Raw genomic sequence first — 15,999 nt, 5'->3', positions numbered from 1 at the left:
ATACCACCCTGTAACCCTGATGTAGTCTATATACCACCCTGTACCCCTGACGTAGTCTATATACCACCCTGTACCCCTGATGTAGTCTATATGCCACCCTGTACCCCTGACAGACCCCTGATGTAGTCTATATACCACCCTGTACCCCTGATGTAGTCTATATACCACCATGTACCCCTGATGTAGTCTATATACCACCCTGTACCCCTGACAGACCCCTGATGTAGTCTATATACCACCCTGTACCCCTGATGTAGTCTATATACCACCCTGTACCCCTGATGTAGTCTATATACCACCCTGTACCCCTGATGTAGTCTATATACCACCCTGTACCCCTGATGTAGTCTATATACCACCCTGTACCCCTGATGTAGTCTATATACCACCCTGTACCCCTGATGTAGTCTATATACCACCCTGTACCCCTGATGTAGTCTATATGCCACCCTGTACCCCTGATGTAGTCTATATACCACCCTGTGCCCCTGATGTAGTCTATATGCCACCCTGTACCCCTGATGTAGTCTATATACCACCCTGTACCCCTGACAGACCCCTGATGTAGTCTATATACCACCCTGTACCCCTGATGTAGTCTATATACCACCCTGTACCCCTGATGTAGTCTATATACCACCCTGTACCCCTGACAGACCCCTGATGTAGTCTATATACCACCCTGTACCCCTGATGTAGTCTATATACCACCCTGTACCCCTGATGTAGTCTATATACCACCCTGTACCCCTGACAGACCCCTGATGTAGTCTATATACCACCCTGTACCCCTGATGTAGTCTATATACCACCCTGTACCCCTGATGTAGTCTATATACCACCCTGTACCTCTGACAGACCCCTGATGTAGTCTATATACCACCCTGTGCCCCTGATGTAGTCTATATACCACCCTGTACCCCTGATGTAGTCTATATACCACCCTGTACCCCTGATGTAGTCTATATACCACCCTGTGCCCCTGATGTAGTCTATATACCACCCTGTACCCCTGATGTAGTCTATATACCACCCTGTACCCCTGATGTAGTCTATATACCACCCTGTACCCCTGATGTAGTCTATATACCACCCTGTACCCCTGATGTAGTCTATATACCACCCTGTACCCCTGACAGACCCTTGATGTAGTCTATATACCACCCTGTACCCCTGATGTAGTCTATATACCACCCTGTACCCCTGACAGACCCCTGATGTAGTCTATATACCACCCTGTACCCCTGATGTAGTCTATATACCACCCTGTACCCCTGACAGACCCCTGATGTAGTCTATATACCACCCTGTACCCCTGACAGACCCCTGATGTAGTCTATATACCACCCTGTACCCCTGATGTAGTCTATATACCACCCTGTACCCCTGATGTAGTCTATATACCACCCTGTACCCCTGACAGACCCCTGATGTAGTCTATATGCCACCCTGTACCCCTGATGTAGTCTATATACCACCCTGTACCCCTGATGTAGTCTATATACCACCCTGTACCCCTGATGTAGTCTATATACCACCCTGTACCCCTGACAGACCCCTGATGTAGTCTATATACCACCCTGTACCCCTGATGTAGTCTATATACCACCCTGTACCCCTGACGTAGTCTATATACCACCCTGTAACCCTGATGTAGTCTATATACCACCCTGTACCCCTGACGTAGTCTATATACCACCCTGTACCCCTGATGTAGTCTATATGCCACCCTGTACCCCTGACAGACCCTGATGTAGTCTATATACCACCCTGTACCCCTGATGTAGTCTATATACCACCATGTACCCCTGATGTAGTCTATATACCACCCTGTACCCCTGACAGACCCCTGATGTAGTCTATATACCACCCTGTACCCCTGATGTAGTCTATATACCACCCTGTACCCCTGATGTAGTCTATATACCACCCTGTACCCCTGATGTAGTCTATATACCACCCTGTACCCCTGATGTAGTCTATATACCACCCTGTACCCCTGATGTAGTCTATATACCACCCTGTACCCCTGATGTAGTCTATATGCCACCCTGTACCCCTGATGTAGTCTATATACCACCCTGTGCCCCTGATGTAGTCTATATGCCACCCTGTACCCCTGATGTAGTCTATATACCACCCTGTACCCCTGACAGACCCCTGATGTAGTCTATATACCACCCTGTACCCCTGATGTAGTCTATATACCACCCTGTACCCCTGATGTAGTCTATATACCACCCTGTACCCCTGACAGACCCCTGATGTAGTCTATATACCACCCTGTACCCCTGATGTAGTCTATATACCACCCTGTACCCCTGATGTAGTCTATATACCACCCTGTACCCCTGACAGACCCCTGATGTAGTCTATATACCACCCTGTACCCCTGATGTAGTCTATATACCACCCTGTACCCCTGATGTAGTCTATATACCACCCTGTACCTCTGACAGACCCCTGATGTAGTCTATATACCACCCTGTGCCCCTGATGTAGTCTATATACCACCCTGTACCCCTGATGTAGTCTATATACCACCCTGTACCCCTTATGTAGTCTATATACCACCCTGTACCCCTGATGTAGTCTATATACCACCCTGTACCCCTGATGTAGTCTATATACCACCCTGTACCCCTGACAGACCCCTGATGTCACCTATAATGACGAGAGCTTAAAGATTGTACCTTCAATGACAGCACCTCCACAGCTTGAACAGATTCCATCAGCTTATTCTTCACAAATGTGTTTCCTTCGCAGAGCAGCTCATTCAGGCTCAGAAGCTGGAACTGTAGAAAGCAACACCGTCAGTCCTCCCTCCTCTACCAACTGTAGACGACAACACCATCAGTCCTCCCTCCTCTACCAACTGTAGATGACAACACCGTCAGTCCTCCCTCCTCTACCAACTGTAGAAGACAACACCGTCAGTCCTCCCTCCTCTACCAACTGTAGACGACAAAACCGTCAGTCCTCCCTCCTCTACCAACTGTAGAAGACAACACCGTCAGTCCTCCCTCCTCTACCAACTGTAGAAGACAACACCGTCAGTCCTCCCTCCTCTAGCAACTGTAGAAGACAACACCGTCAGTCCTCCCTCCTTTACCAACTGTAGACGACAACACCGTCAGTCCTCCCTCGTCTAGCAAGAAGACAACACCGTCAGTCCTCCCTCCTCTACCAACTGTAGAAGCAAAACCGTCAGTCCTCCCTCCTCTAGCAACTGTAGAAGACAACACCGTCAGTCCTCCCTCCTCTACCAACTGTAGACGACAACACCGTCAGTCCTCCCTCCTTTATCAACTGTAGAAGACAACACCGTCAGTCCTCCCTCGTCTACCAACTGTAGACGACAACACCGTCAGTCCTCCCTCCTTTACCAACTGTAGAAGACAACACCGTCAGTCCTCCCTCCTCTACCAACTGTAGACGACAACACCGTCAGTCCTCCCTCCTCTACCAACTGTAGAAGACAACACCGTCAGTCCTCCCTCCTCTACCAACTGTAGAAGACAACACCGTCAGGCCTCCCTCCTCTACCAACTGTAGAAGACAACACCGTCAGTCCTCCCTCCTCTACCAACTGTAGAAGACAACACCGTCAGGCCTCCCTCCTCTACCAACTGTAGAAAGCAACACCGTCAGTCCTCCCTCCTCTAGCAACTGTAGAAGACAACACCGTCAGTCCTCCCTCCTCTACCAACTGTAGAAGACAACACCGTCAGTCCTCCCTCCTCTACCAACTGTAGAAGACAACACCGTCAGTCCTCCCTCCTCTACCAACTGTAGAAGACAACACCGTCAGTCCTCCCTCCTCTACCAACTGTAGAAGACAACACCGTCAGTCCTCCCTCCTCTACCAACTGTAGAAGACAACACCGTCAGTCCTCCCTCCTCTACCAACTGTAGAAGACAACACCGTCAGTCCTCCCTCCTCTAGCAACTGTAGAAGACAACACCATCAGTCCTCCCTCCTCTACCAACTGTAGAAGACAACACCGTCAGTCCTCCCTCCTCTACCAACTGTAGAAGACAACACCGTCAGTCCTCCCTCCTCTACCAACTGTAGAAGACAACACCGTCAGTCCTCCCTCCTCTAGCAACTGTAGAAGACAACACCGTCAGTCCTCCCTCCTCTAGCAACTGTAGAAGACAACACCGTCAGTCCTCCCTCCTCTAGCAACTGTAGAAGACAACACCGTCAGTCCTCCCTCCTCTACCAACTGTAGAAGACAACACCGTCAGTCCTCCCTCCTCTACCAACTGTAGAAGACAACACCGTCAGTCCTCCCTCCTCTACCAACTGTAGAAGACAACACCGTCAGTCCTCCCTCCTCTACCAACTGTAGAAGACAACACCGTCAGTCCTCCCTCCTCTAGCAACTGTAGAAGACAACACCGTCAGTCCTCCCTCCTCTACCAACTGTAGAAGACAACACCGTCAGGCCTCCCTCCTCTACCAACTGTAGAAGACAACACCGTCAGTCCTCCCTCCTCTAGCAATAACCTCTTCATATTTCGCTATATCTTGTTGTTGTTGTAAATAATATTGTGGTGAAGACAAACGGTACACACGTCGACAGGAAACATGGATAAACGGTTTCCAGCCACATCCAGCACTCTGAGCTTCATCAGCCCAATAACACCCTGAAGGAAAAGAGGACAGCTTTCAGGACAGTAAACCATCAGTTCATGAAACAATATCATTCAGCAAAGCCGACTAACAATGAAACCTAAGAAAGTGGAGGATCGGTAACCTCATTTGAAGCAAAGCCAGTGAAAGTGGCACAGGAACAAATATGAAGAATGAAACCTAAGAAAGATGAAACATTAAGTAGAGCCTGAACAACACCCACCTCTGGCAGTTCTGTGAGGTTGTTTCTGGCCAGATATAATCTGGCCAGTTGTGACAAACTGTATATCTGTTTGGGCAGTCTGGACAGTTTGTTGTTCGTTAAATTCATCTCAACCATCTTCTTGAGAAAACCTATTTCTACAGGAAGTTCCTCCAACTGGTTGTCCAGTAAGCTGAGGGTTTCTAGGTTAGAAAGACTGAGAAAAGAAGACGTGGTTACGAGATAATTCTGTATTTAGCCTAATCTCAGTTAATCCAGAACGCACTATAGCCCGTTACCATATATGTGATTGAATATCATCTGCTGTTGCTTGTGTGGATGTATGTATAAGACAAGTCAGCTATGTTATGCAACATAGCTGACTTGAAACATTGTTAAAAGTATCAGGGCCATGGGCCTTTCTCCTGATGGAAAAGTAGCATGAAGACAGGAACTGTTCAATGAGTTGGGAGGGGGGCACATTCAGAGCGGGGTGTTGCGAGAACAAGCGGTCTTTTGTTAGATAACAGGAGCCAGGTGCGAGATAACGGTATGGAGCATGAGAGCCTGGATGTTCTTCACAGCAAGTTACATCTATCAACAGAAGCGCCAAGAGGCGGGCACCCGCTGAGCGCCTGCAATAGGCTGAGCAAGTCTAAACCACGCCCAGTCTCTACTGTGATAGGCCAACAAGACAGGTTGGGACAATGTCTATCACAGTATAAGAATAGTGTTTACATACATCCTGTCAGTTCTCTGTTTTGCCCTGCGAGGTGGGACAGAGAGCCGTATATACGAAAGATGCATTTACCACTTATTGCTTAGCTAATAAAAAATACATAGTATACAATCGGTGACTTATTGTCATATTTATCCTGATACCAGATTCGAATTGATGCAATTCTAACAGTAATTTGGTCAGATGCTCAATGTGTTTAGATATGCAGCCCAATTCTGATATTTTGTTTTTACACTGGTTCGAAAATATCTGATGTGATTGGTCAAAAGACTAAATAGTGTAAACAATATTGAGCATCTGACCAAATGACTCGAGATTTTAGTTCTGGGTTCATCGAGATTTCACTAAATTGGGCTTTTTTTTACCAATCAGATCAGCTCTGCAGTAGCCTGACGACTCTAAAGGAGTCTGTGGTTCGCTACATACTTCAGTCTGAGACTGACTTCAATGATGTCGTTTGTGGTGAGGAGGAGCATGTACAAAACAAAGTCATCAGCGATTGGATCGTCTCTAACCAATCAGAGTATCAATGAGGGATTTTCTAACCGCTGCATTACCCACGTGTTTAACCCATTGGTATCTGGACCAATCAGATGGCCCGTATGTGCTTGCATTCAGTGAAGGGTCTGGGAGGTACTCAGATCCAGATTTATTGATGAGAAGCAACTAACGTCTGTGGGCATAGCGTAGTGTTTGGCCAGAGCAAGGAGTCTGGGTAGCCAGGTAAACTCTGAAAAGGAGCTGATGTGATTGGTCAAAAGACCAATTAGGTTCGTGGGACTTTGTTTTATTTTTAATTGAGCTGCCTGTGTAAATACAACCTACATTGTCTATTCTTCAGTCATATACAGGTTTACTGTATGAATCACAATTAGGCTATTAGTCAACTAAATGGTACCTTTTTATCTCTGGTGGAAGGACTGTGATGTGATTGTGGTTCAGATTGAGGAGAGTGAGGTTATCAAGTCCTTCTGCAAGATAAAATATATAGTGATGAATCTGAGCGTGTGTGTGATGCCGATGAGTGGTTATCATGGTTCTGTACGGTACCTATCGACAGCAGCATCGTTTACCTAACACCTCAGGTGACAATCTTGTAATGTGGTTTCCAAACAAATAAAGTTTTGTCAAGGTGTTCAGGTACCTCAGAACACCTGGGATCTCCTCCAGAGAATTATTTCCCAAATTGAGTTCTGTCAACTTTGCAGTATGCGAAAAGAGAACAAAAAGCGAGATAAATGCATTGGTTAAATAGCTAGCAGGCAAGTCAAATAACCTAAGACATAACCGTACTAATAGCTAACAAGGTGTTTGTATAGACGTCTGTCTATACTCACGTTTCGTAAGGTCTGCAGTTCCACAGGCAGAGAAGTAAGAGAGTTATTGTTCAAATGAAGGGTTATAATATTTGTTAATCTCGAAACCGATTTGGGAACCTCGGTCATTTTCTTGGAGCTCAAATTGAACGACTTTGAGTTAGCTTTCAAAGCTCTGATAACCAGATTGTTAGCCATGATTTTTGTTACACAGAATAAAAACACCGCGTCCCTACAAGGTAGGCAGGTTCCCATGGAAACGAGATGCTGGTCAGTTGACGGTAATCCCATTTGCGACACTTTAGTGAACTCTGGCGGTCTCTCCTGGAAACCTGTCTGGTTTTCTATTTCCTTCTGGAAATCTTTTAACAAATGTATCGTGTGAACTTCAGAACCATTCTAGCTACTATAAAAGCATATCCCTAATCTCAGCGCACGCGTTGAATGTAAATAAAATGGACATTCAACAGGATAATATGCTGTAACGTTTTTTTGCATGAATGTCTTTCCAACGGGAGGTGAAACTGGAATTGAAAAACATTTTATTGTATGAGACAATATTGTCCATCAGCGACCCTGGGTTTAACGACCCTTGGTTTATAAACTCGGATACCGACTGCCGTTTTGGGGGCGCTGGTCTTCGGGACAGAAGGTCGAGGGTTCGAGACCTGCTGTTTCATTACAATACACACAGAAAAGACCATCGGCCTTTGATATTGCAGTCATAGGAAATAACAGCACATCACCACCAAAATATATATTTAATAGACAACTTTTCCATGGTGATTTCAGAAGTATTCATAAACACTGATGAAGGATGTACAAAGTTACTTCCAATTTGTCACTGTGATGGTAACTATTCTCTCAGTCCTGACATAGTTAGGTGGTAGTATTATTTTCAGTCTCTCTGCCTTTCTCTCCTTCAGTCTCTCTGCCTTTCTCTCTGTGTGTATGCAAGGGAGTCTCCGGGAGTGAAATGATTTTGTCATTTGATTTTGTGAATGCATAGGTTTTTACATTGGTGGGTTACCACATTTTAGTCAATTTCCACCCATGCTTGACTTTATAGTTTGTTATAATTGAACTCAATGAGTGTCAGCTTTCTTCTTGAGTTCCTTCAGACGTTTGTTCTCCCAGTCCATACGCACGATGCACGTAACTGAAAAACAATATTAACAATTAAAAAAGGCACAAATTGGCTTCCTTTGTTTTCCAACAAAATGGCAGCCCTCGTCACCTGTTTATCTAAAAGGCTGAAGAATGAGGTTGGAGAATTGTAACCACTCAAATTCATTGGTAGACGAAGCTGGGGAAGTGTAGAGGTGACACGGTACTAACATAATGGGAGACTTGACAAACTCCTCTCCAATGATTATGGAGAATCAGCTTGGAGCACTTCTATTGGCCGTTGAAGGACCTCCTCTCCAATGAGCTCTCAGCTGTTAGGAGACACAGAATCATCCTACATGAATGGGCTCCCGAGTGGCGCGGTGGTCACCCCTACTTTTTTTAAAAAGGTATCTGTGACCAACAGATGCATATCTGTATTCCCAGTCATGTGAAATACATAGATTAGGGCTTAATGAATTATTTTCAATTGACTGATTTCCTTATACGAGTGCTCCCGAGTGGCGCAGCGGTCTAAGACACTGCATCTCAGTGCTAGAGGCGTCACTACAGACACCCTGGTTCGAATCCAGGCCGTGATTGGGAGTCCGTCACTGTAATACTTCTCAAACCCATCTGAAAACACACCCAGAGAGGGGTGATCACACACGGGTGATATTTTATACACACCCTGGAGTGACACTGCAGTGTGGACCACAAGTGATACTGAATTTCCTTTCGAAATAATGATCGTACGGGAATATCAACGTTACTCTGATCGTACGGGAATATCAACGTGACTCTGATCGTACGGGAATATCAACGTGACTCTGATCGTACGGGAATATCAACGTTACTCTGATCGTACGGGAATATCAACGTTACTCTGATCGTACGGGAATATCAACGTTACTCTGATCGTACGTGAATATCAACGTTACTCTGATCGTACGGGAATATCAACGTTACTCTGATCGTACGGGAATATCAACGTGACTCTGATCGTACGGGAATATCAACGTTACTCTGATCGTACGGGAATATCAACGTTACTCTGATCGTACGAGAATATCAACGTGACTCTGATCGTACGGGAATATCAACGTGACTCTGATCGTACGGGAATATCAACGTGACTCTGATCGTACGGGAATATCAACGTTACTCTGATCGTACGGGAATATCAACGTTACTCTGATCGTACGGGAATATCAACGTTACTCTGATCGTATGGGAATATCAACGTTACTCTGATCGTACGGGAATATCAACGTTACTCTGATCGTACGGGAATATCAACATTACAGAGGAGGAACTCTGATCGTTATAAAGCCCATTTCATACAGATTGTGACATCATCTAACTGAGCAGTATCAGTAAGGGAGAGCTCCACCTAGAATGTGATTAATTGCTTCTTCAAGAAGCAAGAAGGGCAGGACTGAGGGACAACGAGGAGGGCAGGACATCAGGACAACGAGAAGGAGGGCAGGACAACGAGAAGGAGGGCAGGACATCAGGACAACGAGAAGGAAGAAGGGCAGGACATCAGGACAACGAGAAGGAAGAAGGGCAGGACATCAGGACAACGAGAAGCAAGAAGGGCAGGACATCAGGACAACGAGGAGGAAGAAGGGCAGGACATCAGGACAACGAGGAGGAAGAAGGGCAGGACATCAGGACAACGAGAAGAAAGAAGGGCAGGACAGAGACTAGGACATCAGGACAACGACAAGAAAGAAGGGCAGGACAGAGACTAGGACATCAGGACAACGAGAAGAAAGAAGGGCAGGACAGAGACTAGGACATCAGGACAACGAGAAGAAAGAAGGGCAGGACAGAGACTAGGACATCAGGACAACGAGCAGAAAGAAGGGCAGGACATCAGGACAACGAGAAGGAGGGCAGGACTGAGGGACTAGGACATCAGGAGAACGAGAAGGAGGGCAGGACTGGGGGACTAGGACATCAGGAGAATGAGAAGGAGGGCAGGACTGAGGGACTAGGACATCAGGAGAACGAGAAGGAGGGCAGGACTGAGGGACTAGGACATCAAGAGAACGAGAAGGAGGGCAGGACTGAGGGACTAGGACATCAGGAGAACGAGAAGGAGGGCAGGACTGAGACTAGGACATCAGGAGAACGAGAAGGAGGGCAGGACTGAGAGACTAGGACATCAGGAGAACGAGAAGGAGGGCAGGACTGAGGGACTAGGACATCAGGAGAACGAGAAGGAGGGCAGGACTGAGGGACTAGGACATCAGGAGAACAAGAAGGAGGGCAGGACTGAGAGACTAGGACATCAGGAGAACGAGAAGGAGGGCAGGACTGAGAGACTAGGACATCAGGAGAACGAGAAGGAGGGCAGGACTGAGGGACTAGGACATCAGGAGAACGAGAAGGAGGGCAGGACTGAGAGACTAGGACATCAGGAGAATGAGAAGGAGGGCAGGACTGAGGGACTAGGACATCAGGAAAACGAGAAGAAATAGAGGACAAAACCAAAAGGTATGGAATTGATTTGGAAAGACAGTAGGAAGGACAGTAGGAAAGACAGTAGGAAAGACAGTAGGAAGGACAGTACAAGGCATTGAAAAGGAATCAGACAAACAAAAAACACATGAAGGCGAGGGAGGATTGTTCTGGACATAACAATTGATGTCTACAGTGTTAATTACACGTTTAATAGCTTCATATTTTCATTATAGAAAGTGCATTATTTAAAAAAGTTGTATGCATCAAAGCTCAAAATAACAGTAGCAGTAACAAAAACAATAGCAGTAGCAGCTTGGCCCATTCCACAGACCTGAACATTCTAATGGAAGCAGTAGCAGCTTGGCCCATTCCACAGAACTGAACATTCTAATGGAAGCAGTAGCAGCTTGGCCCATGACACAGAACTGAACATTCTAATGGAAGCAGTAGCAGCTTGGCCCATTTTCCTCAGTTGTGATCGGTAGTGTAGCTAGCTAGCCAACAGTTATCTTGGGTGCTTGGTTGGGACAGGCTTGCGTTGGCAGGCAAGCTGCAGAAGGATGAGCAGTCTACTATTCCCCATCGTTTATAAGTGCAATTTTGACGGGCAACTAGCTGAAACAGTTTGAGAGGGTTTTTCTAATGTTCCTTAATTAGATTTTAGCTCATATTGTTCTGGCTAACGTTAGTTGTTGATCTTGTTGTTGTTGATGTGCATAACCGAGGGAGAGAGACCCTACCTTTTTATGGTTGTTTGATCAATAGGATTATGAAGTTCTCCTGGGGGTGTTACAGGTATTAATTGCTAAAATGCTGTCAGTTCCAATTTAAAGGGACAATGTCCTGTAATTTTAGTACTTTTTCCCAGAGAACTGGACAAAAAGAATTCCCTAGCTCTGTCGGTGCCTGTTCGGTACCCACAACACAGTCATGTGAGCGCAGATTTTTAATCTTGTCGACTCCGGGATTCGAACCAGTGGACATTCGGTTATAACCAAGTAGCCTTACTATTACAGTATGTAACCCAGGGGTTCCTAAACTTTTAAGGCCCGCGAACCCATTTTGATATTTAAAAAAAAAATCAGAACCCACCATGTGAAAAAAGTGAAGTAATCAACGAACAATGTTGACTTTTTTTCATTTGGACTAATGACAGGATAATTACAAATCAGACATCATCAGTTTGATCTTCTGTGTAGAAAATATCATCATTATGTTATTTTTCCCCCAGTCTGATGTGGTGCCGAGACGTGCCCACTCCGAGTCCTCCGCAGCTTGTGGACATTGGGAAACAACAGTATAAAGTTTAAACAGTTTAAAAGAAAACAGAAAGCTCTTTATTACAACCACATCTTCTGGAGGTTACTGACGTAACCCCGGTACTATGAACCAAGCGTGACTTCATTTATTTTATTTCAGAGGTTCTCTCGCCACCCCATTTTTAAATCTGTCTCTTGCCACCCCATTTTTAAATCTGTCTCTCGCCACCCCATTTTTATAGTAGTCATATGGCCATAACACTAGTCTACAGTAGTCAAACCTCTATAACAATAGTCTACAGTAGTCAAACCTCTATAACACTAGTCTACAGTAGTCAAACCTCCATAACAATAGTCTACAGTAGTCAAACCTCTATAACAAGTCTACAGTAGTCAAACCTCTATAACAATAGTCTACAGTAGTCAAACCTCCATAACAGTCTACAGTAGTCACATGGCCATAACAATAGTCTACAGTAGTCAAACCTCCATAACACTAGTCTACAGTAGTCACATGGCCATAACAATAGTCTACAGTAGTCATACTACAATAATAATAATTATCTAACTAGCTAACCTTAACACAGATAAAGGTATATTTGCCTAAACTAAACTGCTGTTTTGATTTTCAAAAAGTTAAGACTTGTTATTTTTTCTAAACAAATATCTATCCCACTCAGGGTGTTACAACGTGAGTATAAGTTGAACGCAAACTACTAACAACGTTACAGCAACGATATCATTGTAAATCTTAAACCTCCATCTAATTGCCAACCTTGCAGATCCTTCTTCTCCTTGCGATGTTGCTTGGCTAAGAGATGCTCGTCTGTCTCTACCTTCTCCATGACTGTATATGAAACATATCCATGTTAACGCTATGACTTTGTTGTTATGTATAATCAGTTCACATTGAACGTCAGCTGGCCGCCCAGTACAATTTAAACGTGTTGCTGATATAAGAATATATCCACGGCTTTCAGCATTCATGGCACAAACCACCCAGTTTATAATTTATTATATAATCAGGGTTGAGACATGGTAAATCCATTGCCATCAAGTAACTTGGGCAGAAGTTCTCATATATATATATATATATATATATATATATATATATATATATATATATATATATATATATATATACACAATCCTTTCAGTCCACAGTACAGTGAATCAAGTGGCTAAGTGAAAGCTAACAAAGCCTAGTTTCCCAGAGAACTAGCCTTGTAATCCCTGTGCAGTGATTTCCTAAATGGTTAAGAACAGTGAAGTAACTGCTGAAAGAACAGAACCTGTAAATACGATGATGATTTTTGAGCTTATTAAAGTTGGAAATAAAGAAAGGTTTTTATTAACAGAATGGGTTATTTTGTCAGTACACAGACAAATCCAAAACAGTTAATAAGGGTAAAATGGCACGTGTTTTATCCAGGCTTATAGCTCATAAAGAGAGATCTCAGACCTTCAGCAGAAATGAAGCAACCCTCATCTTTCTTCCTCAACATTTGCCCCCAAAACGCTTCCATACTTCTGCGTGAAAGAGGGACATTCATTTCAGAAGGAATTTCTCTACCACTGAATGACCAGTAAAGGATAATAATTACTTGTGAGCAGATGACACATTTGGGTGATATACATACGTATAGGGATATAGAGTTTCAGCAGAACACATGATGAAATATCAAATCAAATGTATTTATATCGCCCTTCGTACATCAGCTGATATCTCAAAGTGCTGTACGGAAACCCAGCCTAAAACCCCAAACAGCAAGCAATGCAGGTGTAGAACCACAAATATGTTTATGCTCAATGGTAACATGGGATTTATATAGACATTAAAATGTGTTGAGTATCACGGTAAAGCTGGTGTGTTTTAGTGCCTCAACCCCTTTTAAAACAGGCTTCTGGGTTTTTGCATTGGATTCGTCTATTTCTTCTGCGATTAACAGCGGCTGAGCTGGAGCTGTGTTTGTGAGACAAGGAAGACAGTTCTCACAAAAATGTCTAAAGTCTGAACGGTTTGACTACAAACTTATGACTCCACTATGAAACTCTTGAGATACCTACAAATATGCACTGTTTTGCACACAAGCCAAAATAGTCGTTAGAAGGTAAAGGGACTTCTACATTGATTGGACATCCCAGGACATAGTGTCTATAATACTGTGATAAACTCACAGTTGCTGCCACAAATTCCACACAGCTGTCACTGAATAGTTGGATATTTATTTCCAACTGAGAAAACAATTTCTATACTTACAGCAATTTTATAAATTCATTTTCTATACGGTTTTTGCTTGGTGAACCTTGTTTTCATTGACATTTGTGAATAAAAACTCATAAATGCAACAACAACAAGAACAAATTAAACGTGTTGCGCTGCATACTTCCGGTTATTGAAATATCGCGATTTTCATTGGTCATCACATCACAACAGGCTCCTTAGTTGATTGGTCAGGTCTTAGATTCTAGTTGACGGAGTTCGTTTTAACTTGACGTTCAGTCCAAATTCACGTTCAATTTAAAGTTGATATTCTTATTTTCAGGACTCTTTAAAACGTTAGATTCTCAAAGACCGATTATATGGGATTGGCAATGAACAAAACGCCAGTGAAGCTTTAACTAAATAACAAATATGTCCAAAAACTTCATTGCCCAGAAATGTTTTCACCGTTCGAAGACTGTCTTCAACATCAATCACAGAATGATTGATTTTAATGTATCGTTCTTCATGGTTGGTAGATATATGGTCGTACTTAAGTACAATATACTGAACATTTAACTGAGTTTCAGATCATATAAAGAGATCTGTCAATTAAAATAAATAGATATGGCCCTTGATGGACATGACTGGGAAGAGGGGCGCATTTTAGGCAGGGTTGAAGACTGCGGCGTTTTCTGAGCTAAACTGACCAAGACGCACCTCGAACAACACAAAAACTCACATAATTCTCCCCAAAAACAATTACAATTTCGCTCAGTTTTTTAGGTGAGAAACAGAGAACATCCTTGGTCATCCCTACTGCCTCTGATCTGGAGGACTCACTAAACAGAGAACATCCCTGGTCATCCCTACTGCCTCTGATCTGGAGGACTCACTAAACAGAGAACATCCCTGGTCATCCCTACTGCCTCTGATCTGGAGGACTCACTAAACAGAGAACATCCCTGGTCATCCCTACTGCCTCTGATCTGGAGGACTCACTAAACAGTGAACATCCCTGGTCATCCCTACTGCCTCTGATCTGGAGGACTCACTAAACAGAGAACATCCCTGGTCATCCCTACTGCCTCTGATCTGGAGGACTCACTAAACAGAGAACATCCCTGGTCATCCCTACTGCCTCTGATCTGGAGGACTCACTAAACACAGAACATCCCTGGTCATCAACCAAACCTCATTGTTTTAGAAAACACACCTATATCACTCAGACAGCATACCAGGGACGTCACTAGAGATTCATGGATACGGGGGACGAGGCCTCTTTTAGGGAGGTTTGGCCCTTCTCCCTGCAGCATAACGTTCAGTGTCGTTTCATCTGTTAAACATAGAACATATATCAGACGAGAATAGAATCAAATAGAATGGCTCATGAATTGATTGGATTTATATAGCGAGTTTTTTTCTAGACACTTACCACATGTTTTTTTTTTACAAGGGAATTCTCCTCGTCTATCACCAAGATCAGAATATAACATTGTAGATTCTTAGATAGTTTTGTTGAATATTTTAAAACAGAGAATAGAATCAAGGCTATCAACAGTAGTTTATTAGACCTACAATCGATCTTTTGGAGGATGCAAACTGTTTAAATGAGAATTATTATAAGATGCAGGCCTACTAAATGTCATGTCACCACTGTGCATGAGGGTAACGGGTTGGTTTGGGGGGATTTCGCTCTCTCTGCATTCCGTTGCTCATATCCCTCCCACAGCGGGTCCGGTTTAGGTCTCTGTAGCTCCACCTCCGACGAACTGGCCTCGCCAGAACAGTAGGCTACCGCCGATTAGCTGGCCGCCCCCCTCCCAAGGAAACACTGGCCAGAAGAGAGGCTCTGCCGCCGTTCAGCTCGTTGTTTATTCGTCTGGGTTGGGTGAACTGTTGCCGCCATGGCCGACGAAGGCATGGATGAACGGTCTCCGCTGCTCTCAGCACCGAACTCCGGGAATGTCTCACCGTTGGAACCGCCGGCATACCTGCAGGACACGAGTCCAAGAGGTAAACCGACGTTAGGCTATGACTCCCCCCATGTGTGCTGAATCGT

General features: G+C 44.3%; 1 protein-coding gene and 2 long non-coding RNA genes across 6 annotated transcripts in view; 1 reads left to right on the top strand and 2 right to left on the bottom strand.

The window, feature by feature from the left end:
• Positions 1-2,692: 2,692 nt before the first annotated feature.
• On the bottom strand, positions 2,693-7,088 carry LOC124012165. Its single transcript, XR_006834674.1, has 6 exons — positions 6,918-7,088; positions 6,725-6,780; positions 6,479-6,551; positions 4,863-5,058; positions 4,582-4,653; positions 2,693-2,795 (listed from the first exon to the last, which is right to left on the bottom strand). It is a non-coding gene; the product is annotated as an uncharacterized LOC124012165 (long non-coding RNA).
• A 666-nt stretch (positions 7,089-7,754) lies between these two features.
• On the bottom strand, positions 7,755-15,918 carry LOC124013192. The gene is made up of 3 exons (XR_006834834.1): positions 15,373-15,918; positions 15,154-15,273; positions 7,755-8,055 (listed from the first exon to the last, which is right to left on the bottom strand). It is a non-coding gene; the product is annotated as an uncharacterized LOC124013192 (long non-coding RNA).
• Positions 15,482-15,999, top strand: part of LOC124013190 (type 2 phosphatidylinositol 4,5-bisphosphate 4-phosphatase-like) — a 61,858-nt gene continuing 61,340 nt past the window's right edge. For 3 of the 4 annotated variants that reach the window (XR_006834833.1, XR_006834832.1, XM_046327419.1), the window contains exon 1: positions 15,482-15,953. Coding sequence is in view for 2 of the 4 variants with exons in the window: in XM_046327419.1 (XP_046183375.1) it covers positions 15,845-15,953 (109 nt within the window). In the remaining 2 variants the exon portion in view is untranslated. The remainder of the gene's footprint in view (positions 15,954-15,999) is intronic. The other variant, XM_046327420.1, reaches the window with a different exon arrangement.

The sequence above is a fragment of the Oncorhynchus gorbuscha genome, linkage group LG24, assembly GCF_021184085.1.
Source record: "Oncorhynchus gorbuscha isolate QuinsamMale2020 ecotype Even-year linkage group LG24, OgorEven_v1.0, whole genome shotgun sequence".
Lineage (NCBI taxonomy): Eukaryota > Metazoa > Chordata > Actinopteri > Salmoniformes > Salmonidae > Oncorhynchus > Oncorhynchus gorbuscha.
The sequence above is the reverse complement of the archived record's forward strand: the minus strand, read 5'-3'. Positions and strand labels throughout refer to the sequence as shown.